The 22,497-nt window shown below is 54.1% G+C and overlaps 10 protein-coding genes across 10 annotated transcripts; 4 read left to right on the top strand and 6 right to left on the bottom strand.

The window, feature by feature from the left end:
* Positions 1-612: 612 nt before the first annotated feature.
* AYO20_07697 (hypothetical protein) lies at positions 613-2,152 on the top strand (the record flags this gene model as incomplete). The annotated part of the gene is made up of 2 exons (XM_022645982.1): positions 613-1,836; positions 1,898-2,152. 2 exons carry the CDS (start codon positions 613-615, stop codon positions 2,150-2,152), a joined length of 1,479 nt encoding a protein of 492 aa, XP_022498072.1.
* Positions 2,153-2,279: 127 nt separating this feature from the next.
* AYO20_07698 (hypothetical protein) lies at positions 2,280-3,278 on the bottom strand (the record flags this gene model as incomplete). Its single annotated transcript, XM_022645983.1, has 1 exon — positions 2,280-3,278. One exon carries the CDS (start codon positions 3,276-3,278, stop codon positions 2,280-2,282), a length of 999 nt encoding a protein of 332 aa, XP_022498073.1.
* A 647-nt stretch (positions 3,279-3,925) lies between these two features.
* Positions 3,926-5,023, bottom strand: AYO20_07699 (hypothetical protein; the record flags this gene model as incomplete). Its single annotated transcript, XM_022645984.1, has 2 exons — positions 3,926-4,732; positions 4,877-5,023. The coding sequence occupies 2 exons, from the start codon at positions 5,021-5,023 to the stop codon at positions 3,926-3,928; spliced, it is 954 nt and encodes a 317-aa protein (XP_022498074.1).
* Positions 5,024-6,772: 1,749 nt separating this feature from the next.
* AYO20_07700 (hypothetical protein) lies at positions 6,773-8,082 on the top strand (the record flags this gene model as incomplete). The annotated part of the gene is made up of 4 exons (XM_022645985.1): positions 6,773-6,833; positions 6,995-7,233; positions 7,374-7,651; positions 7,770-8,082. The coding sequence occupies 4 exons, from the start codon at positions 6,773-6,775 to the stop codon at positions 8,080-8,082; spliced, it is 891 nt and encodes a 296-aa protein (XP_022498075.1).
* Positions 8,083-8,320: 238 nt separating this feature from the next.
* On the bottom strand, positions 8,321-10,726 carry AYO20_07701 (hypothetical protein; the record flags this gene model as incomplete). Its single annotated transcript, XM_022645986.1, has 6 exons — positions 8,321-8,992; positions 9,046-9,205; positions 9,260-9,412; positions 9,471-9,600; positions 9,648-10,362; positions 10,520-10,726. The coding sequence occupies 6 exons, from the start codon at positions 10,724-10,726 to the stop codon at positions 8,321-8,323; spliced, it is 2,037 nt and encodes a 678-aa protein (XP_022498076.1).
* A 632-nt stretch (positions 10,727-11,358) lies between these two features.
* On the top strand, positions 11,359-12,284 carry AYO20_07702 (hypothetical protein; the record flags this gene model as incomplete). The annotated part of the gene is made up of 4 exons (XM_022645987.1): positions 11,359-11,382; positions 11,440-11,823; positions 11,886-12,030; positions 12,091-12,284. 4 exons carry the CDS (start codon positions 11,359-11,361, stop codon positions 12,282-12,284), a joined length of 747 nt encoding a protein of 248 aa, XP_022498077.1.
* A 520-nt stretch (positions 12,285-12,804) lies between these two features.
* Positions 12,805-14,666, bottom strand: AYO20_07703 (hypothetical protein; the record flags this gene model as incomplete). Its single annotated transcript, XM_022645988.1, has 6 exons — positions 12,805-13,038; positions 13,108-13,496; positions 13,558-13,630; positions 13,690-14,168; positions 14,226-14,415; positions 14,466-14,666. 6 exons carry the CDS (start codon positions 14,664-14,666, stop codon positions 12,805-12,807), a joined length of 1,566 nt encoding a protein of 521 aa, XP_022498078.1.
* A 1,408-nt stretch (positions 14,667-16,074) lies between these two features.
* On the top strand, positions 16,075-17,616 carry AYO20_07704 (hypothetical protein; the record flags this gene model as incomplete). Its single annotated transcript, XM_022645989.1, has 6 exons — positions 16,075-16,353; positions 16,411-16,627; positions 16,718-16,955; positions 17,009-17,160; positions 17,218-17,547; positions 17,597-17,616. 6 exons carry the CDS (start codon positions 16,075-16,077, stop codon positions 17,614-17,616), a joined length of 1,236 nt encoding a protein of 411 aa, XP_022498079.1.
* A 510-nt stretch (positions 17,617-18,126) lies between these two features.
* AYO20_07705 (hypothetical protein) lies at positions 18,127-19,635 on the bottom strand (the record flags this gene model as incomplete). The annotated part of the gene is made up of 1 exon (XM_022645990.1): positions 18,127-19,635. The coding sequence occupies one exon, from the start codon at positions 19,633-19,635 to the stop codon at positions 18,127-18,129; it is 1,509 nt and encodes a 502-aa protein (XP_022498080.1).
* Positions 19,636-20,625: 990 nt separating this feature from the next.
* Positions 20,626-21,913, bottom strand: AYO20_07706 (hypothetical protein; the record flags this gene model as incomplete). The annotated part of the gene is made up of 2 exons (XM_022645991.1): positions 20,626-21,653; positions 21,712-21,913. 2 exons carry the CDS (start codon positions 21,911-21,913, stop codon positions 20,626-20,628), a joined length of 1,230 nt encoding a protein of 409 aa, XP_022498081.1.
* Positions 21,914-22,497: the final 584 nt, after the last annotated feature.

Consider the following 22,497-nt stretch of genomic DNA (forward strand, 5'->3'; position numbering starts at 1 on the left):
TGATCGTGTGCGCCGCCCTTGTTTCTCCTGCGACGGCCTGTCGTGTCTGTCCACCCCATCTCGAATAATACCTCAATAGTCTCTACAGCTTTGTGACGCCCTCTGCAAATTGCGATATCTGAGTTCGAGCTCCCGATATCGCTTTGCCAGCTCCAAATCTGACAGGCTAGACCATCTACTTCCCCAGGGAGCCCACCCCCCACCTGAAGTTCTCCAGTCTATATGTACCAGAAAATGTCGCCACCCACAATAGCCACGTCAAGAGTGTCATCCGTGTTGCTGCGAGCTCAGCATCTGTCCAGCGAACTTGCCAACACCTGTCGGGCACTGTCAACCACACGAACAACACAGACAACACCTCCTTCCCTTCCAGCACAACGGCCAAGCCTGTCACGAGGTGAGTACAGGGTGAAGGCCTTGCTAGGCTGGTCGATTTTCTTTTTTGACACACCACCTGTGACTCAACCGAGCATAGTTTCTTCTGTGCACCCGATCATTTTTCTTGCCTCCCTCCCTCCCTTGTCTCCGGTGACCCAGTCCCAATACTGATATATCCAATGCATAGTTCCTCATCCTTACCTCAGACCTCAACTTCCTTCCTGTCGTCGCAAAATGTCGTCCACGCGCCCGTCGCGCAGTTTGAGCATCCATAATATCAACCCCCACGTCAAGGCGGCCAAGTATGCCGTGCGAGGCGAACTTGCTATCAAGTCAGAAGAGTACAGGTCGAAATTGAAAAAGGAAGACCCTCCTACACCGCCAGAGAACCCACTCCCATTTGACACCGTTATCTCGGCCAACATTGGCAACCCCCAGCAACTCGACCAGAAACCCATCACATTCTTCCGGCAAGTCCTTGCTCTTCTAGAGTATCCACCCCTGTTGGACAACGAGGAAGCACTCAAGACGAGTTTTGGCTACAAACAAGATGCCATCGACCGTGCTCGCCGGCTCCTGAAGGAAATCCATTCCGTGGGGGCATATTCGCAGTCTGCAGGCGCTCCTGGCATTCGTCAGTCTGTCGCCAACTTCATTGAGCGGCGGGATGGCTTTCCTTCGAACAAGGACGACATCTACCTCTCTGCAGGCGCTTCGTCAGGAGTCAACACCCTCCTCCACATCATCTGTGGCAAACCCGAGACCGGCGTGCTTGTTCCCATACCGCAGTATCCACTCTACACCGCGACCCTCTCTGTTCTCAATGCCCGCTGTGTGCCTTACTACTTGGAGGAGTCTCAGGCTTGGAGCACCGAACTTTCTATAATTCAGGACGCCTACGACAAGGCGGTCAGCGAAGGCACTGACGTACGTGCCATTGTTATCATCAACCCTGGAAACCCTACTGGTGCCTCGTTGTCTGAAAAGGATGTGGAGGATACGATCAAGTTTGCTGCCGAGCACCATCTCGTGATCATGGCCGACGAGGTCTACCAAACGAATGTCTTTGTTGGTCAATTCCACTCTTTCAAAGGAGCCCTGCGAAGGATGCAGCAGAGGGAGCCAGGTCGGTATGACTCAGTCGAACTCGCATCGTTGAACTCCGTCTCCAAAGGTATGGTAGGTGAATGTGGGCATCGCGCTGGGTACTTTGAGCTTGTGGGCTTTGACCAAGAAGTCCAGGCCGAAATCTACAAGTTCATCAGTATCATGCTGTGCCCTCCTGTCATCGGTCAATGTCTGCTGGACCTCGTGGTAGACCCTCCGAAACCAGGGGATCCCAGCTTCGACCTCTACGATAAGGAGTACAACAGTGTCAGGAACGGGTTGAAAGACCGGGCTTGGGCACTTTACCGGGCGTTCCAGGAGATGGAGGGCGTCGAGGTGGGAGAGCCACAGGTACGTCGAACTTTTTTCCACGTGATTATCATTTTGGTCGTTGCTTACTTTGTGATTATAGGGCTCAATGTATCTTTTCCCCACCATCAAGGTTTCGGACAAAGCAGTCGAGGCTGCAAAGGAGGCAGAGCGTACGCCCGACGAATTCTATTGCCTCCGTCTGCTAGACGCGACGGGTATCTGTGTCGTCCCCGGCTCCGGCTTCGGGCAGAAACCTGGTACATTACATCTTCGAACCACCTTCCTTGCCCCGGGAACGGATTGGGTCGGTCGCTGGATCAAATTCCACAAAGAATTCATGGACAAATACAGATAGCCAGGCAATCCTCGAGAAGCAAGGAGAAAAATTGGGCATCCCTACACGGGCACCTGCTCTGAAATCCATGGCTTGTGCCTTGTCATTATATCCTTCCTCAGACTGTATGATATCAGTGGGCTCTCGTTCAACAATGGCAGTACTCGCATGTGCACTGTACTTTTACCTCTTCGTCCAAAAACTCATTGACAAGTCTCGCGCAATGATGATGATATTCGAACATAAATCCATGGCCCGACTCGGGGTACATATGTATCTGTACGTTGGGGTTGGTCTGGCTGATCTTCTGCCACAGAAGAATGCTGTTTTGTTCCGGAACAAGTCTGTCCCTCTGACCGCACAGGATCAGGACGGGACATTGGATTTCGCCTAGTCGGTCATAAGAGCCTTCATCACGGTGGTTGAGGCCGTACCACCTCATCATTGCCGTGATCTGCCCATCGATGTCGTTGGTCGACACGAACGGCCTCATGGAAGAGCAACTCGTGATCCGATTCCACCATTTCTCCCCAATCTTTTGTCTCGCCTCACTGGATCCAAAGAAGCCAGAGAGGAATCCGGCCTTGACGTCGGCGTCCGTTGTTGCATTCGTCAGGTTCTGGAAGTAGTGCATGTCACCGCTCTCTACCCCCGGTCCCTGACTGGGTGCGGTGCCCGCAAGGACGAGTTTCCTGACCAAGCCCGGGGGCGCGTTGAGGGTCAACATTTGTGCGATGAAGCCGCCCATGCTGAATCCCAGGACGTCGACCTGTGTGAAACCCAGGGCTTTGACCAGCGCGACGATTTCCTCGGCCCAGAACTTGAAAGACAGCCCCGTTGTTGGTGGTGACGGTGTCTGCGTCTGCGTGCGTCGCGGATCTTGTCTGGCGGTTGTTCGTTGACTCCCCTTGAGAGACTGCGCCTCGGCGCTGCCGTGGTTGTCCAGCAGAAGAAGTTTCCGCCGAGACGCGAGCGCGTCGATCAGCGCCGGGTCCCAAAAATCAAGGCGGCTGCGGAAATGCGTCGGGAGGAGCAACGGCACGTCACTGTCTCGGTTATCGGCGGTGCCGAAGATTCTGTACGCAAATGTGCTGTTGCTGACGCGGAGGATTTGGACCGGGGCCGTGGTGTACTCGGACTCTTCCATTTTTTGGCCGAGGAAAATTGTTTTTCAGAAAGGGGAGGGATGGTCAGAGTGATGAGGCTTACTGAAGATGTATATTATAAGAAAGGGCCGTCAACCTGATCCGAGTATTATCACGCAGCTGAAGACGGGCATCGCTTTAGATGCTCTGATTACATCAGCTTCAGCCTCGAGGTGCCGCCATGCAAGTCCATGAACCATTCGTGCCTCGATCACTATTCACACTACACTAGTAACAGTGGTGGTGCAGATTGATTAATCATGCATCGAAACCAGTGAGAGAGCCGAGGAGAACGACAGTCGGACCCCCTCCCTCGTCGATACGAGCTGGTCAACTCCTGGGGTGGTGGTTGAGAGCAACTCCCTGTTTGGGGTTGGGGGGCGTTGTGTTCAGACCTATCCAGGTATCTAGCTGTTTTTGTAGTATGCCCCATGCATCAATTCCCTTTCTGCTTCGGGACGAGTATGTGTGGTCTTGGTGGGTTATCTAGTCATAACTGGTAGACAGACAAGGCTGTGTCTAGAAAGGGGGATGGATGGATGAGACCCGCTCTCTCACTCATCCTGTGACATGTACCACGTCTAATCGCATATAATTCTAGCCGCTGTTGGTTGTTACGCTCTTCCTCCTCCAGCACAAGCTACATCCTTCAGACGGCCATCCTGAACTTCAATTTATCCTCGCGCACAATGTCGTCCTTCATGGCCTCCAACTCCTCAACGTCCCACGTCACACTGAGGTACCGCCCGCTGAGCCACTCCCTGCGCTCGCGCGTCAGCCAGGTCAACCAGCCACCGCACAGGCCAATGTCGTCTGTGAGGCGCGAGTCCCACGCGTCGCCCTTTTCGTTCGAGTGCTTCTCGGTCTGGGGCGTGAGGACGGCGCCCGGGTGCACGGCAAAGGCCAGGAGGCCCTCGGCCTTGTGGTCCGTGGCCATGTGCTCGACCATGCGGTTGTTGGCGAACTTGGCCACGTTGTACGCCACGGGCAGGAAGCTGCTGTCGGTGACCTGGGCGGCCATGCTCGTGATGACGACGTAGGCCCGGACCGCGCTGGGGTTTTCGGGCGCCACCAGCAGCGCCGTGAAGTACTTGGCCACGTAGTAACTGCCCAGCAGGTTGATGTCGATGACGCGCTGGAAGTCGTCGTCCTCGACGATCCCCGAGGGGAGGCGCCGGTTCGTCTTCTCGCCCGTCTTCGCGTCCGTGTCGTACAGGTACTTGGAGATGACCCCGGCGTTGGCGATCGCCACGTCCAGCCTCCCCTGCCACTTCTCTCGCACTTTTTCCGCCAGCGCCTGCACGGCTTTCGGGTCTGTCGTGTCACAGATCTCCGAGAGGATCTCGACCGACGGGTTCACCTCCTTCAGTTGCTTCTCCAGCGCGTCCAGGTCGCTCTGCGTGCGGCTCGAGATGCAGATCCCCTTGACCCCGGCGCGCGCATACGCGAGGGAGATCTTGGGAGGTGTTAGCAGTGATGTCCAGTCTAATTAGGGGAGAAAGACAAGCAGGATAAATGACTCTCTCGGATGTTTCTCTCGAATGCTCGTGTCTCTCGCAACAACCAGGTTTTAGGGTTGATGGGGATGAAGTTGACTCACGTAGACTCCCAACCCTTTCCCAGCGCCCGTCACCACCACGATGAACGACGACAGGGGATTATTCTCTGGCAGTGTCGGCCCTTCTGCCTTGTGGTGCAGCGTCCGCGTGAACCGCTGGCCATAGTGATCTGGGAACCCGTGCTCCATGTGTGATAGATAGGTGGGTAGGCAGCTTTCCTTTTGGAGGGGGTTTTATTTTTTTTTCTTTGGTTCGTCTCGTCTTTGATGTTTGATCTTGAAGGTCGTGCGTCTAATAGAGAGAGCGTAGTAGATGACTTTCTGTCTAATTGATTGATTGATCGATTGATTGACCGACTGACTCACTGACTACTTTAGTTATTACTCATGCCGAGCCCAGAGAATCACTGACGACGACAACAACCATCACGACCTTACAGAGTCGTCGTCGCTCGCTCGCTGGGGTGGATGCGAGTGTCACGGTTTAGCGAGTCAGTCGAGCCAAAACTCCAATGTCCAACTACCGAACGTGCCCACGCCCGCCCGCCCGCCTGCCCACCCCAAGTCTACCTAGTCTATCGTGTCGTGTCGAACCCCAGTCCCAATCCCAATCCCTAGTCGTGATTCCAGTCTGTGGAGAAAGTGATCTGATTGTCTGGAGAACGAGAAAGAGGAGAACGCGAACGAGTACTGTAAGTGCCTACCTCAAACTGGCACAGGGACGGGGTAACCCCACCACCACTCTACTGAAATGCGGGCACGTATCTCGTATGCTCCGTCTCGTACCGGGTACTTGTAGGGTCAGCTCAGGCTATTGGCTACTCGGCATGACTGTAACGAACCTCGGCAACTGTGGGCCGTAGCGGGATGCGATCGTTGTCTCGTATTCCTAGTAGCGAGGTATGGATACATAACCTAGTAGGTACCCCTTTTTACGGAGATACAAGTGTACGAGGTAAACGGTACAAGGCACATCTATGTGCTGCATCATTCTTCTTTTTATTCGGCACTACAAAGCATGTACGCCGGCCGGACCGAGGGCTCGGAGTGTGGATACATGTACAAGTCCAACCAAGTATAAATAAGTACACAGACAAAAATTATGGACAATGCTCTCTCAATGCGTAGTTGTGTCTCACTACCTCGTCAGTAATGCACGGTCTCGTCCCGTCTCCTTTACTTGCTCGATCGGGTCCTTGACGACAATGGACGATAGACAATAGTGATGTAATTGACTTGTACCGAGTACGGGTATAGGAGAACTGACTGACCGCGACAGGTCATGACTGACTGTGGCTGGCTGTAGCTGTGACTTTGGCTGAAGCATCCATCATGCCATCCCAACAATAATAACAATAATATGTACCGTCTTTGCACTTGTACTTCTAATTAGCAGATCCCGCAATGTATCCGGCTTTGTTTCACGTATAATATCTCAGGTGAAAGGAAACGTTCCGGCTTCTGAAAAGGGAACCTCGGGCTTTCTTCTCCGCCCCATGCTCGATCGAGCCAAAACCTGTCAAGTTGTATCGTATCATATCATGTCATATATAGGTAGAGAGAGGATGAGAGAGATCGCGTACCGAGCGAGGACTTGCAAGACCAAGACACTGGCTCTATCTAGGTTTTTTTTATAAAAAAAAAAACACGCAAAGCAGACAGAGTACTTTACTTGGCCTTGTTGGTTCGCTGGTAGGTACTGGCTGGCTAGCTAGTAAGGAAGTAAGTAAAGTAGTCGAGTGCATACCTACACATACCTAGGATCTTTTGTGTCTTTTGTCTTTTGTATATACTCGCTCATCGGTTTGGTTGCTGAGGCCGCGCAGATCATACACGCAAACCTTTACACATACGCACACACAGACACATACATATTCACACAAGTACATAAAGTACATACAGACGCCGGAAAAAAACGTCCTACACATATACACATCCATGTCCGTCGGAGAATTCCCCGTCAAAGGGAAGATTGTGGTCGTCACGGGTGGCGGATCAGGTTAGACAGATCATCCCCCTTCCAGGCACCCAAAGTATATCGTCTACCAGCCAGAGGGCGACTTGCCCATTCATCCACGCCACCCGCCATCCAAATTGACTGAACTGGACATGACGTGACGTTACATGACATGACACAACACGACTGACGAAAACCCCCAGGTATCTGTCTGGCCTTTGTCAAACTCGCCGTCCAGCATGGCGCCAAAATCCTCATCGGCGACCTGAAGCTCGGCCCCGAGGCCGCGGCTTTCGCGACGAGTGCGGGACCCGACGTCGTCAAGTTCGTCAAGTGCGACGTGACGGACTGGCGGGACCTGGAGAACTTGATCGTCGCGTCTGAGAGGGAGTTTGGCGACGTCCCGGACGTCTATGTCCCTGGTGCGGGCGTGTTCGAACCGGTAGGTCGTACCCTTTTTTTTTTGTTCCTCCAAAAGGCAGGATATAGGGGATGTGTTCTCTTCTCTTTACCATGTCCTTTGGGATAGATGCTCTTCTCTTCCGCTGCGAGTCGTTCGCTAACCCCAGAGCCACCTGACAGGAATGGTCCAACTTCTGGAACGACTCGGAACCCTCCAAGTACGCCCAGCTCGACATCAACCTCGCCCACCCCATCAAGCTGACCCGCCTCGCCATCCGCGCCCTCGTCGGCCGGAACAAAAAGGGCGTCGTGTGCTGCATCGCCAGCATCGGCGGCCTGGACGGACAGTACGCCGCCACGCTGTACTCGGCGTGTAAGCACGGAGTTGTGGGTCTGGTCAAGAGTCTGGGGGACGCCGATCCCGAGGAGGGCGTCAAGGTCGTGGGGATTTGTCCTGGGTATGTCCTCCCTGCTTCAAGCCTGGGAATCATTGTTTTCTTTTCCTTTCCTTCAGAGCCAACACCCTGTCGAAAGAGTCCATTGAAACCAATGCTGACGACTCCTCCCCCATTTTAGAGCCGTCTGGACTCCCCTCTGGACGGACCGGCCCGAGAAGATGGAACAGTACAGCGTCGCCTCAAACCTGTCCCAGACCCCCGAAGAGGTGGCCCAATTGATGCTGGACCTCGTCCAGGACGCCAAATACACCGGCGGCACCGTCCTCCGGTGTGACAAGACGCGAGCCGACGTGGTGTTCCAGGGCGTGACTGAGTCGTCGGCCGCGACGAGCGGCTTGAGGGGGAAGCTGCTCAAGGGCAGTTATGACTTTGTGAGGCGGATCCTCCGGGATGAGCGAGAAGGTGGCAAGAAGAGTGCTTCGCAGCTCTAGCGTCCTAGTGTCCTCGAGTAAAGCCTAGGTTGAAAGGTCCAGCTGGATCGTCCTTGATATGCCTTGAAATACCGAGTTGCTGTTGTCGTCATCCTATTTAGTTCCCAAGAAGTGTTGAAATCCGGTCGATGCCCCTGTAGACCCACAGCTACAGCTGGTAGAGGACTCGTGCTGCCCACAACTCATAAATATACAAGTTCCAATGCTGTTTCTCCCCGATAGGATGACAACTGGGTAACTATCGCCCATCTTGATCGGTAAACAGGGACTCGAACGAGAACGGCAGATTGGTCTGCGTGGTCATCTTCAAAAACTCGTCCATGTCAAAGTCGACTGGGGGACCGGACTGTGCGGCCCCGCAAGGGTTGGCGCTGGTGCTGGCGCTGGCCACGTTCGACAAGGCCAGACCGTTCCAGTCGTGGTCCAGGGCCGGGAAGTCGACGTTGTTGAGCAGCGTCGTGCTGGTGATGTAGCTGTCGACGGCGTCCTCGAGCATGCCGTCCTCGGGCGGCACGGCGTCCAGGTTGCAGCTGGTGATGACCGAGACGAGCCGCTTGCGGATCTGCTTCATGGACTTCTCCGTGTACTCCATCTCCTTGAGCGTGCGGAGGCATGTGCGCAGGTACAGCAGCTGGCGCGCGAACGTCGGCCCGCGCTGCTGTTCCTCCTCGGCGCTGTCGGCGATCAGCGTCGTCGCCGCCGTCGTCACCCCGTAGATGGCCGACCCCAGCATCGTGTACCCCGGCCCGTGGTGTTCGCGGTACTCCTGGAGCATGCGCGCGATGCACGTCGCGTGGCTCACACAGATCTCGCGCGACTGTTTCTGTGAGGCCGTCGCGGTGCCTTCGGCGACGGCGAACCCGGCGTGAGGTCGGTGCAGAATGATCATGACCGAATGGTATTGGATGGGCTGAGGGGGGGGGGGGGGGGCCAATTAGAATTTGGTGACAAAAAAAAAAGAACAACTCGCGGGTGTTCAGAGATCATGGATACATACTGGAGACAATAGACAGATGACGGTGCCTCGACCGTGTATCGCAGTGAAGGGTCAAGTTTCCGCTTCCACTCGTGCAGTTGCTCCGTCGGGATCTCAATGTCGTCGGTGCAGCTCTGGGTCGAGTTTCTTGGGTCCATCAGCACGGACTGTATCCTCGTGGTGGGGAAAAGGGGGACTTACAATCGCGCCGCCACGTGGCCTTGTATGTCAAGGAGGTCGACCCACGCGGATAGAATCTTCATGTTCCACGAGGGACTGTCTTGACTGGGCCGTGGCATGGTCACGTCGTCCAGTTTGATGGCGTGAGGTCGGCCGAGATATACTGCCCAAAGCCTGTTGAAGAGCAAGTCAATCTTGTTAGACAGCTGAATAGAGAGAGTGAGATGCTGACCTGTCGAGCATAAAACACCCCCAGAAGGCGACTTGTCTCGCGTCCAAGTCCCTTTGAGACAGGCCCGCTGACCGTAGAAGGAGGAAGTCTTTATGCAAGCCTAGGTCAAAGACCAGGCGACATGCGTTTCCTACAGAATGAGAAGTGAACTTGAGTCAGTTTGGGGAATCGGCGTACCTGATGTTAACCAAGCCCTCGTGTCCTTGGAACGGGAGCCATGGAACAAACTGCAGAGGAGGAGTGATTGGACCGTTGTGAGACCGGGGTTCAGCATCTCCTGCTCCAGCAACGACGTGGCCTGCCGCAGGATAACCGGTTGCGCCTCGTTACTGTCGCCGTCCCCATGCTGCACCGCGAGTGCCCGGACCTGAGGCCAGCTGGAGATCCTCGCAGCCGAGACGAAGATCCAGTACAGAAGACACGGACTGAAATGCCTGCCCTGCCCGGCTTCCATGTCTGCTAGGAAGGCTTCCTTGTGAAGGATCGGCAACACCGAGTGGTGGAACGTCCAGTAGAGATGGAAGAGGTGCTGCTGGAGCGCCAGGGGCACATCGTCTAGGATCTGGATTCTGCCGTGGGACTCGCAGGGGTCGGAAATGACTGGCATTGCGGCCTCGCTGAGGTGCAGACTCGACGTCGGACCAAAGAATCGAACCTGGCCGATTTCGTCGGTGCTCACTTGCCACTGGCTGCCGCACAGCTGGCCGATGAGGCTCTTGGACGATGCTGGTTGCGATTCCGGGGTGAGCAATTCAGGTTCGCTGATGGGATAGGTATCCTGCTCCCGTCCGGTGCTCTGCGTCTCGATACTCTGTATCGCCACCTCTCCATCCTTGCTGGACGGGCTCTGCGTCCGGGCAGACAGTTCGGTCTCGACCACCTTAATTCTTTCCTGTAATTCACGAATATATTCCCATGAACGTGGTCTGTCACTGTCAGTCCTACATATCCTTCATCATCTCTGGCCGAAAGCCTTGGTGCATATTAGAGGACGCACCTTTTCCGCTGGTCACTTTCGGGCACGATGCATGGTATCTTGAGCTTGTTACATCGCCGACACCCATTTCCTTCACGCTGGCACTGCGGATGCCCGTCGTCAGCATCACCATGACATACAACCGCTGTCGCTGGTTCTTACCCTGACTTTCCTCGGACGACAACCCAGACACGCAAGATGAGCTTCGGCGTGCTTCGCGGAGCTGTGTTTGCTGGCCCGGCTCTGCAGACGCCCATTGTTTCGCGTTGGATTCACCCATGTTGCCTCTGCGGGCGGGAGAACATTGATAAAGTCGTAGTGAGTGTTTGCCGCCATCCTGTTGTGTATGGCCGACATTGGAGAAACTCGAACAACTTTCGATTGTGCCCCTCGAAAAACTGTCCACGGATCAGACGGTCGAGGATTTTGTCCGAGTAAAAGATGGAGGTGTGGAGGTAAAAGTGTCTAGTGCCACCCTTGACCATCTGACCCAACAACGTGGACCCTTGGGACCATTGCGGGGTGGACAAGGGAAGCAAGGGAAGCAATGGCATCAAGCTAATCAAGCCACTTCAAGCTTCGCGTGGTCTCGGCCAATATTGACCGCGCACCTATTCGGGACACCGGCACCCACCAGCCCTCTGTAGCCTCAACCCGCAAACAAGTTGATGGGTACTGTATACAGCACCCAAACTGCGATTGATTGTGACGCGGAGGTCAGTCACCGTTGGTCAAGGCCCCGAGGTAGTCAGTTTTGTCGAGGCCAGAGCCTCGATGCCATGTCTGGCTATAAAGGGCCAGAGTCCTGACTCCGATGTATACTACAGTAGAGGGGGAAGGCGTTCGTATCCCGCCGTGGCATTGGAAAAAAAACACACAAGGTTCACTTGACCTAATCGAATCCAATCCATAATGGCTTCTTTGACAGGCAAAAAGGTATGTTGTCTAACCCCCAGATGGCCCCTCCTGGTGGCCTGTTCTAAAGATATCCAGATTGTCGTGACCGGCGCAGCCAGCGGAATCGGCCTGGCAACCGCTCAGCTTCTGGCAAAACGCGGTGCCGTGCTGTCAATATCCGACATCAACCAGCAAGGGCTGGATACTGCGCTCAAGAGCCTGGAAGGGACGGGTCACTTCGGCACTGTCCTCGATGTGCGCGATTGTGCCGCCGTGAATGCGTGGATCGACGACTCGTTCAAGAGACTGGGAGGCCTGGACGGCGCCGCGAACATTGCTGGCGTCGAGCACGAGGGCGGCCGGTACCTTGCCGACGCCAGGGACGAGGACTGGGACATTGTGATGGGGATCAACTGCGCCGGTGTATTCTACTGCATGCGGGCTGAGCTGAGGAAGATGTTGAACGTCGGGGGGTCGATCGTGAGTCATTGCCTTGTACCCTCATTCTGCAGAGAAGTCTTGTTGACAGTCGTCCACTACAGGTCAGCATATCCAGCGTCGGAGGGCTAATAGGCCTGGCCGAGACATCCATCTACAACGCGTCGAAACACGCCGTTATCGGCCTGACACGGACCGCCGCGAGGGAGTATGGGTCTCACAACATCCGGGTCAACACGGTGGCTCCAGGTAATTTCTTCCTTTGTGGTTACCGACCTGGAAACAGACACGCTGACCCCGGGATAACAGGTGTCATTCGAACCGCTCTCGTCAAGGCGATGGAGGACGGTCACAGGCGTGGGACCGTCGTGACAAAACAACAGGCCATCGACCGTCAGGCAGATCCCATGGAGGTGGCCACGGTGGTGGCGTTTCTGTTGAGCGACGACGCCAGTTTCGTCACTGGATCAACGTACAAAGTTGACGGAGGCTGGACTGCGTAGACTGGGTTCCTACCGTGAGGGAAGAATAGCTGCAAATTTGACCGTGTGTCCGTAACTATGGTAGTCTACGTAGCAGTGGAAATCTGGGGTTGTTTTCAATAGCAGCTCCCAATTTTGAACTCCGTCGAATACTCGCATTGAGACCTTCAGCGCTAACCCTCTCCGTATTTTCATGCTCTGTAGCAGACTAGCAGAGTCTCCCAAGAAAATAGAAGTGATGATCAGATGTGACAAGCCTCACAAGAGGACACACTCATTCAATGTGATAACGGTGCTATTGAAAGTCAAGGACTGACACCGTGAGATCAACGCACGACATGGACACTCTGTTCTTCTACTATCTCCTTTTCACATCCACGTCCCGTCCGTAAATTCACGCCAGAACTGACAATGTCATCTCGACGGCTTGTGGAGCGTATCAAAGTCCATGAAGCCAGTTGGCTGCCTCCCGAACCAGCCACTAACATGAGCATGCCTTGCAGGCCGCTCTGGAACGAACCACTTTGCACCGGAGAGTCCCTCAAACATGGACGTGCTCAATGTTCTTGGCCTCGCCTTCAACCTGTGCAACCTTACGTGGGCCATCCTCCACGACCTCGTGAGTCTCTTCATCAATGTGTAGGTCCCGAAGGTACACCATGACCTCGTCCTTGTCACCAAATAGCTCAGCCATTTCCTCGAGGGGTCGACCCCTGGTTTCAGGGATGCAGAACCACATCCAGACCCACCCGACGGCACTGACGACGATGAAGACCTGTGGGATGATTAGCACTTTTTCACGAATGGTGAAACGTGGGGACAAGCGCGGGAATGGGAATCTTACCAGAAAGTACCTCCAGCCGATATGTGCAAACGCCGTGGCCGTGACTTGAAGGTAGACCAAGTCTGTGAGGACGAAAACAAGCCATGACAGAGCAACGCCGCGGACTCGATCATGGTTGGGCCAGATTTCTGCAAAGAAAACAAAGCCCGCAACGTCGATGCCGGAGGTGTAGACGGCCTCAAACAAGAACAGAGCAAACACACCAGCACTCAACCCCGCCTTGTTGCTGCCTCCGCTGGTTCTGCCATCGTGGAAGGTAGCATACTCTGCGACCATGGCAGCCTCGATGCTCAAACAGATGACACAAGCTCCGACAGCAAAGAGCATAATCGGTCGTCGCCCAACACGATCGAGCAAAAGTGCCCCGACAAGATTCCCAAAGATACTAACTGTGAGAGAACGAATCAGCACCACAGACCAATTCAGAGCAGAGAAAGTGGAAAACCCTACCGGAAACCCACGCAGCCTGTAGGATGAGTTGATCCTTGGGGTTAAAGCCCAAGGCACTGTAAAAGGTCGGGCCCTTTCGTCAAAGTCAACATCACCACTGGACTAACGAATGACAAGGGAAATGGTTCGTACATAGTTGTTAATGACCAGATCGCCTGTGCTCTGGCCGACAAAGGCAAAGCCCATGCCAACCATCAGCCTCTTTTGGTTTGACGGTTTGGTGAACAACTTCAACCAGGATGAGCCGATCGTCCGATCCAACTCGGTTTGTTTCTGCATCTGATAGAATTCCTCCCGGGCAAACACCTGGTCGGCATCGTTTTTGGTCGAGTGGAGCGAGGACACGACTTTCCAGGCCTCCTCGTTTCTATTTTTCAGAAGGAGGTATCGAGGGGACTCGGGGAGGTAGTAAACAAGTACGAGCATCAAGATCGGCCACGGGACGGCCAGGGCAAGAGGTGCACGCCACTGCACGGTCTCGTTGCTGGAATATGAGAACGCCAGGCCCATGTACGCGGCAATGGAGTATCCAAAGCCGCACATGACGCCGTTCAGTCCAACAAAGAGACCTCGCAATTCGGGTGCAGCGATCTCAGCAGTATAGATAGGTACTGGTTGTAGATATCAGTATGTGTCCATTCAATGGCAGACAAAACAGGGAAACGTACAAACGACACAGAGCGCATACGCGCCAGCACCGGCGAAGAATCGAAACACGATGAACATGGCAATATTCTGAGCCGCAGCAACCAGGGTAGAGCCAAAGATTGACACAACGGACGCGGCCACGACGCCAGCCTTGCGCCCCCATCTCTCCATGACGAAGAGATTGGCGATGATGCCGAAGAAGGCACCAGCCTATGCGATATCAGATTGGATAGATTCCGTTAGAAAGCAGGATTCCGTACCTGATAGACACCATTTGTGGCTCCAATGAGATCACCGGCGGTCCTGGGGTCCTCCAGTCCCATGTACTTCAGGAAAGCCGGGATTCCAAGGGTTGGGCCGATGATTTCTGAAGGGTAACCCCAGGCAATCTGGCCTGTGGCAATGGCCAAACAAGCCCAGAAGTTTCGCCATTTGAATGGAGCATCGGACCCAAAAGCCATGGTGATGTGGATAGCTTGATACTTGAAGAGATCCTATACCACAGGTGAGAGAGAAACAGACGGAATGTAGTCTTCCACGATGTCTTGATATATAAGGGCGAGGGCAAAAGGCGAAGGACTCTGGAAGAGTTTCTCTAGGCCTAGCCGCATTGGGCAAATGGAGGTAGAATCCCGCGTGCAGGCAACCGGCGACAAATAGCGGTCTCGAGTTCATGATGGTGGAGACGAAGCTGGTGACTCTCCATCATCCCCGGGATTCTGGGGTCATGGCCATACAGTACCAGTTGGGACATTGCCACGCGAACACCAACCCCAGACCCCAAAGCAGACAACAGGCACCCCGGTTCCGATCCAGGACCATATTGGCTGGGCGTCTGTGTGGCAGGTGTGGGCGGAAACTCGGCTGGTTAGTTGGAGCCACCACGGAGGAATAAAACCGCGTCCCAAAGCGGTTGTACCAGAGGTCGCCTAAACACTAATACACGGTGAATAACTTGACGAAGCCGAGGCAAATCGACACAGGCAACATAGCTGCACGGGATCTCTGTCGTGCTCAGAATCAAGGGCGGCTGTCCGACCGACCGAGACGGACAAAAGACAAAGGTACGAGTCCATGGCCTGGTCTCGGCATTCCTATTTGGGTAGACAGGCGATTTGATATAGACACTTGGCAAAGATGGAGAAGTGTTGTTAGATGCGGAGTTGATTCGTTTTCGGACACGGTTAAGAATCACCGTCGTCGTCCATGTCCTCGTATTACATTCGCTTAAATGTGCGTGCCAAGCCTGATGCTCCGAAATTCAACAACACTATCGACCTCCCCATGAAGCAGCACTCCATAGAGCAATTAACAACAATATAACTTATAATCACACAGATTCTTCCACAATCGACCATAGGATCAGGAGAACAGGGCTTCCCGTTTGCTCAGCCGTACTTAAGCCTGGTGCCGGCCACTTAGTACCACCGTGGGTGACCAGGTAGGAATCGTGGCTGTCGATTGTTTTTGTTGGCAGTATCTCTGTAGAGGTATATCATCTAACTAGGCAGATAGAAATGACATTTCTCTATACCTAGAGGATGTGCTTCACAGATGGCAGGTATCGGCACCAGGGGTGGTCCAGTATATGGCCTGGTGTACTCGGTTCTCGTACAGCCACTAAGCCTACAAACAAGCACTGGGATACTTTAAGCTTACATCTAAGTGCCTGGTAGGCACAGGCACCAGCGGGGAGCTAGTTGGGATGACAGGGTCACCCCTGCAAATCAGATGAAAGGCCACATGAAGCGTTTCTCAAATCTGTCAAAGATACCTCGTTCTACGATTGTACCTCATCAACATCACGGCTATGTTCAACATGTCTCAGTTCCCTCCAAAGCCAGAAACTTGATTTTTTATTCGCTTGACATGCCATCACACCATCCCGAACCGGGGGATTCTTTCCCCTCACCGCCACCAGTACCCCCAATCAATAAGGCTGCGCCCCTTGATCACTGGGAGGAGGAATTCTTTGATGGCACCGACATCCCCAGAGAAACATACAGAGCTTGGGTCTCTGATGAAGAAGCTCCTCTCCGCTTTCAATCTACGTTGAGGTTGATCCGTCCCTTGAATGATCCACCACTAGGCGCATCGGCCCAAGTATGGCTTGCGGTGTCGGATCTTGGGGCATTTGCCGTCAAACTGGTTAGTAGCCCTTTTCTTCGATGGCAAAAGGTGTTCCACTACCAACATTCACTCCAGTATACCCCGTATACCGATGAAGACGCAGCAGCGCAAGCAGGACGCTTACCACACCCGAAGCCCAGTATACAAAAAGTTCTGCATGATTGCCACCCATTCGTGCTGGAGACAAGGGCTTACGAACGCATCCGCAAGTCCTGTCCGCCTTCTCAGCGATTCTTTTTCCTGCGGTATTACGGAATAGTCGACAGCCCTCTTCTTCCACCTCCATACCAGCGTGCACAAACGTATATCGAGTCGCTACAGGCTGAGTGCGCGTGTCTCGACCTCTCCAAAATCAAGAAGAGATGATATCTCGGCGTCCTAGGTGACCGAATACGGATGCTAAAGGCATTGCAAAAACTTGGAATATCTCACGGCGATGTCAAGCCCGACTGTTTTGGTCTGCCAGAGTCGCCACATTACATTGCTCTGTACGATCTCGGCCGTTCTTACACCTTCAGTCCAGATCGTCCCTGTATTACGAACGGCACCCGCCGTCTACGACCGCTAAAGCTCGCGGAGAAAGTCGATTGTCGCAACGCCCAACACACCGTCCTCAAGATGTGAGAGGAGTGTTCTGCGCTGTATACCAGGCCTAGGGCTAACCTACGAACAGGGTCAAGTCGGGTCATTTATTCAATCACTTTAAACGGCTACTAGGGACGACCGAAGAGGATACACGCAAAGCGCTACGCCTTGCCATTAACCAGAGTCCGCTAGCAACGGATCTCCCACTTATTCTCCTTTCTGGACTTGTCGAAGACGACGGTTTGGGCTCCACCGGCTCTCTCGCAGCACTACATAGACAGACTGATCCGTTTACAGGCCCCTTCTTCCCCTCTCTCTCTTCAATCCTGCCGTTCCTGGAGCCAGCGGCATCTGGGCGAAAAGCGACTTGGACAGTGGCCCTGGCACACCATCTCGACAGGTTCGTCGCGGTATCTTGTTCCGACGTGAAACCCTGCGCCGTGGCATCTATGGGGGTTCGCGTCGCGTCTCTCGTCTCGTCCACTGGCGTCGTGATCGAGCAGCTCCGCCTCCTCTGCCCGGAGCAGCCGGCGATACCCACCGCCGGCGGACGCTCAATGGTTGCCCTGCTACCCAGTGCGTGGCTGCAATTTCTCGATACGAGACGGTTTTTCTGCGCCCTCTACTGTTCGTCCTGGCTTACGGGGAATGGCAAGCCAGTGATGATACTTGACAGACAGCAACTTGACGACGTAATGGAAAGGTACCATTGACCAATGGTATCTCTGATTCTTCCATGCTATGCGATTCGACCCTGGCAGTCTGTCCCATCTCACAAATGTTAAAGATACTTCCAGAACATCCGATTTCTGCGTCATGATACTCCTTGTACCCGCTCGTTCACGGCCAGTGGTGCTAAAATCCTCGCATGGTTGAACTGAGAAATCTCGACCGGAGGCAGTTCGTCACGGCGAGAATACTGTATGTGTGATGTGAAAATGTCGTTGAGTCTTTGCAGGATCGAATGAGTCGTGCATGGGGCTGGTTGGGTAGATGATGAACATCATGTGTAATACTTTCTCGCACTGTAGGTCACTCATCATCTCGTCGTATCTTAGCCTTGCTTGACCCTGGAAATATGCCTCCTGTCTAGTTATTTGAGAGCAGGAATGCAAAAGGCGATAGATATATTCAACGTTCTCCGGCTAGAATCTAGATAGATGGCAGAGAGAGATACAATACTCGCTATATATCGAGATCCGTCTGTCACAGAAAGGCCATCTCCCGCACAAGGCCTGCCTTGACCCAACCTCTCGCAAAATTCCTACCTGTCCACAACAGCACGGCGATCCACCAGACCCTTCCCACGACGGGGTCGTACCACACCTGACTCGGCCGGCCGTTCCTTTTCCTGGCTCTCCGAACAGCCCACACGACCACGCCTTCCAGCACGACCGCGACACCGTTCAGGGCGAAGAACTTGGCTTCGCCGACCGCCATGCTCCAATCGCCAGCGAGGACGCCGCGGACTGAGAAGGCGTGGACGCACGCAGAGCTCAAGAAGGCGCCAATGACCTTTCCGATGTCGGCTGGTGAATCTGGGCCTTTCTTCAAGAGTCTACGCTCCACCCTCTCGCCTGGCCATATGCCGTAGACCAAGAACAGCCTCGCGAAGAGCCTGTGCCAGCCGAAACTCCAGAATTGTCGGACGCTGGTGATTTGCCACGGTCTTGTGGTGTACAGCGGAGGGAAAAAGGCGAGTGGGCTTGGTGCGAGCGGATTGAGCAGGATGGCAAAGAGAGAATGGCCGCATGAGAACGCCGCCATGAGGAACGCTCCCAGTGCAGCCGTTAACAGCAGTTGGAGCCCTATAGGGATGCGGTGGTCGAAGAGGTCATATGCGGAATACAAGTCCCAGGGTGCGTCCTGCGTGGACATTAGATAGCGTACATAGATGGTTCTGATCACAGCCCAGCTGACGAGGAGAACTGGCATGACGTGGACAAATATACTGTGGAGGCGATTGTGGACGGTAGGAAGCCAGGTTTTGCGAGTATGCCTCACATCTGCAGTCGTCCAGGTGAAGCCTATGCCACGCATGGAGAGTTCGAGCTCAAGAGCCCACGCCGCACGGTCTAGAAGACTTATGGGCCATCCAATCTCGGTGGTTGCTGTCTCCAAGACCGGAACTGGGTCTGGACCTGAGAAGGACCGACGGAGAGCGGACTTCACGACAGAGCTAGGAGGGATGGCAAAGGCTAGAACAGGCGTCTTCGGTGCTGATACATCGCCGCTACCTGCATCTTGAGAGATATCCTCTTGTGAATCACCATCATGGTGGAAAGGATCAGTGACTCCGCCATTTGTCCATTCCTTCTCCTGGACTTCCGACACCGGGCTCCGAGAGCCCAAGCGCCGGCTGTGATGATATTTGACCCTCCGCGGAATGTGTCCAAAGAAGTATGGGCTTATGAAGAACGCATCCAAGACCCTGCATCCACCATACAGACCGACAAGGCCCAGTTGGTATGTCAAGCCAATGCTCTGCGGGACATGGTACACAAGAGGCAGACGAAAGAACAGCACCCCGGCGATCAGGGCGAGACAGTCCCGGAGCCTCCTGACAACCAGGCTGTCGATCGCGGGCGGCGGAGGAGGAGCGAGAAGAAGGAGTGCCAGGTAGTAAATCAGAGGTGGGAGGACAGCACCTGTAAAGGTGAGCGGTTTGGTGCCGGGGATCGGGTGAAGGCCGGCTCGAGGAGTCGGGTCTGACATTGTGTCGTGCAGTGACCGGAGCCACTGGAGTGGGTCGAAAGCCATTCTTTGTGAGTATGGCGGCTGACAAGCTGGAAGGGGAGCAGATTAGTCGAGCATTCCATCTCATACGAAATCACCTTTGAGCTTGTCTGCTCTGGAGGGAATGTTGATGTACGTCATCAATGACACCGAGATGTTGCGTATCAGGTTGTTTGATTGTCTCGTTAATTGTATAATATCATAAGGTTCCCAAATGAGATGGAGTATAATTCGACATCAGGTGGGAGAGTAGAAACTGCGCATATGCGAATCGTGCTGCGGTCTGAGTCGTGGAGATGCTTCTCACTCCCAAATACGGTCGCAACTTTGTGGACGCCAAGACTCGGAAAAGATTGTGGTGATCTTTGCACGACAGCGGCTTGCGGACGAGCCGCGCTTTGCGAAAGTGGTGAACTGTCGCAAACGCAGTGTGGTCTGGAAGCCCTACGTTCTCGACTGTGGTTCTTCAAGAAAGATTGGACATGCAGGCAGGAGCTTGGGAGTCAGTGGTTGACACGCAAGGCTGCGTTACCCTGGCAACTACTCGTGGCGAGGCTGCCAATTCACATTCGGCCTTGTCTGGATGGAAACCTACAAGTCACCCCAAGTGTTGAATCACTCACTGCTAAACATCTATATGTCTATCACAACCAACAAGATACGTGGAGTCTCGGATACCTAATTCATGCCGCGGGTTCAGAGCTGTAGACTATCCCCAATCTATACTGTCATATCAGTTTCTGGACAAGCATTTCTCAACTCCCCAAGGAGAACCGTAACACCTTCATGCGTTGAAAGTAAAAAGTCCGCCCAGTCTCCGAGCCACTCATGGTGAGCTGTGGCCAGCGATTATCCAAATGCCTGATTCAATTCGAGGCAGCCTGAACAGCGGGAAAAGCAAAGACGGTGTCTAAACGACGACAATACAGCAACACAACGCATATCTGCTCCGTGTCATCCGCCATGTCCTCAGATGTTCTCGTTAAAAGACGGCACACCAAACAGGCACGTAGGATAGACACCTGAGGCATCACTCTGCAAAAACCCATCAAAGTCGACGTTGGAGAAGTCCTTGCCCGACGCAGCACACTCCTGCGTATTGTCCGCGATGGCCTTGATCGAGAACCCAAATCGGCTTTGAAGGTCGCCCATCGCCCTCGGATGATCGATGGTCACGGCGGTAGGTACCGTCCCGCCACCCTCCGGGAGACCGAATCGGCGACATTTGGAGCCGTCGGCGGACAGCGTGTCCTCGGGGTTGTTTTGACAAACTGCCACGAGATTGTCGACGATCTGTAACATTTGGATCTTGTTCATGGCCTCGGCCAGGAGGAAGGCGCGCAGGTTCTGCGCCATGATGGTCGCGTAGTCGGATTGACTAGGGACCGAGTTGAGCTGCACTCCACCCAGGAGGATTTGGGCACTGGAATCGTCGGATTGGGCGTCCACGAAAACGGCATTCAGCTGGTCCATGATAGCGGCTTGGACATTTGGGACGGCATTGTCGAGCAGGCCTTGCAGGATCTGAGGCTGGTCTTGCAAGGTCTGCGCGGCATCTTCGGCATCCTGTTGGGCTTTGTCGACCACCCTTCCCGCCAACTTCTTGAATGTTTTCAGCACTGTTCTGATCGTGGCGACTTCGGCACCGGCGGCTGGAATCGGTATGAATGAAAGGGACAGGTCTGCAAGCTTCAACAGGGTATCTCGCGATATCGGAAGAGGCTCGGGGGAGATGTCGTTGACCATCGCGGCAAGATAGCCCTCTGAAACCAACTGGTCGTGAGCATCTTGGATGCCAAAGAACATGTTCCTCAGGTTCTGGTACAAGTTGATCCAAGCCTGGGCGACAAAGCCAATTTGGGGGTTTGAGAAACTGTCGCAGATATCTCCGTTGGCAGGGATCGCGCACGCCCCTGGATTGTTGAAGTCGGTACACGTAAAGCCGGTGACTTGGTTCCCGCTGAACTGCGCGATGAATTGCTGGGGGAAATTTGCAGCTGCGATTTTCTGTGAGTAGGTCCGCTTGTGAACTACATTGTTGATTGATACACTTACATTGACCGAAGCCGGCGGTGCCAGTCACCAAGGCATCCAGATTGTTGGTATTCCAGTTATCCGGGGTCAGGTCAGCAGCTGCACATCCCGTGACGAGAGTGGGAGTGTCGTCCTGTCGGGAATTGAGTGCTCTCGAAGAGACTTCGGAGGAGAAACATGCTAGAAGAAGTGACGCCGAAGCGAGAACTGGTGCGGAATACATGACGAGACTTTGTATGATGAGGTAGAATCGACGCAGGGAAGGTAGGTACACAGGGCACGCAACGGATCTCGGTACCCGTTATTGAATTGCTACGGAAAGTGAAGCATGATACACAGTGCCGCGTCGGAGCCTTCTTATATCACCACTCCAGAATCCAGACACTGTCCGAACCGCTACTTACGACAATATTACTTCCACGCCTCATGTCCATGTCAGCCCTACGAAAAGTCTATCGACCGACATGCATGGTACGGCCAGGTGTGTCCTCGTCGACCAAACTGCCACCATTAATCGGTCTTTCGGAGAAGATAATCATTGGTCACTGACTGCCTGCTCCTTCGAGCTGAGGCGAAGCCTGGTGGCTGATGGTGGGTGGAGATGGCGAGGTGCGAACTACTCGCGAGGCAAGGCAGGCCCTCCGAGCCAGCGTGCAATGTTCCATCTTCCATCCAACGCTATACCCGCCAAAATCTAGCAATTGTCTCATTACAAAGATCACAAAGCACAAGCACACACTCGCGGGTGCAGGTGCAGGTGGCGGACGATCTGATCCGTGCGACCCACTTAGATCGTTGGATCGTTGG

The sequence above is a fragment of the Fonsecaea nubica genome, assembly GCF_001646965.1.
Source record: "Fonsecaea nubica strain CBS 269.64 chromosome Unknown Scaff55, whole genome shotgun sequence".
Lineage (NCBI taxonomy): Eukaryota > Fungi > Ascomycota > Eurotiomycetes > Chaetothyriales > Herpotrichiellaceae > Fonsecaea > Fonsecaea nubica.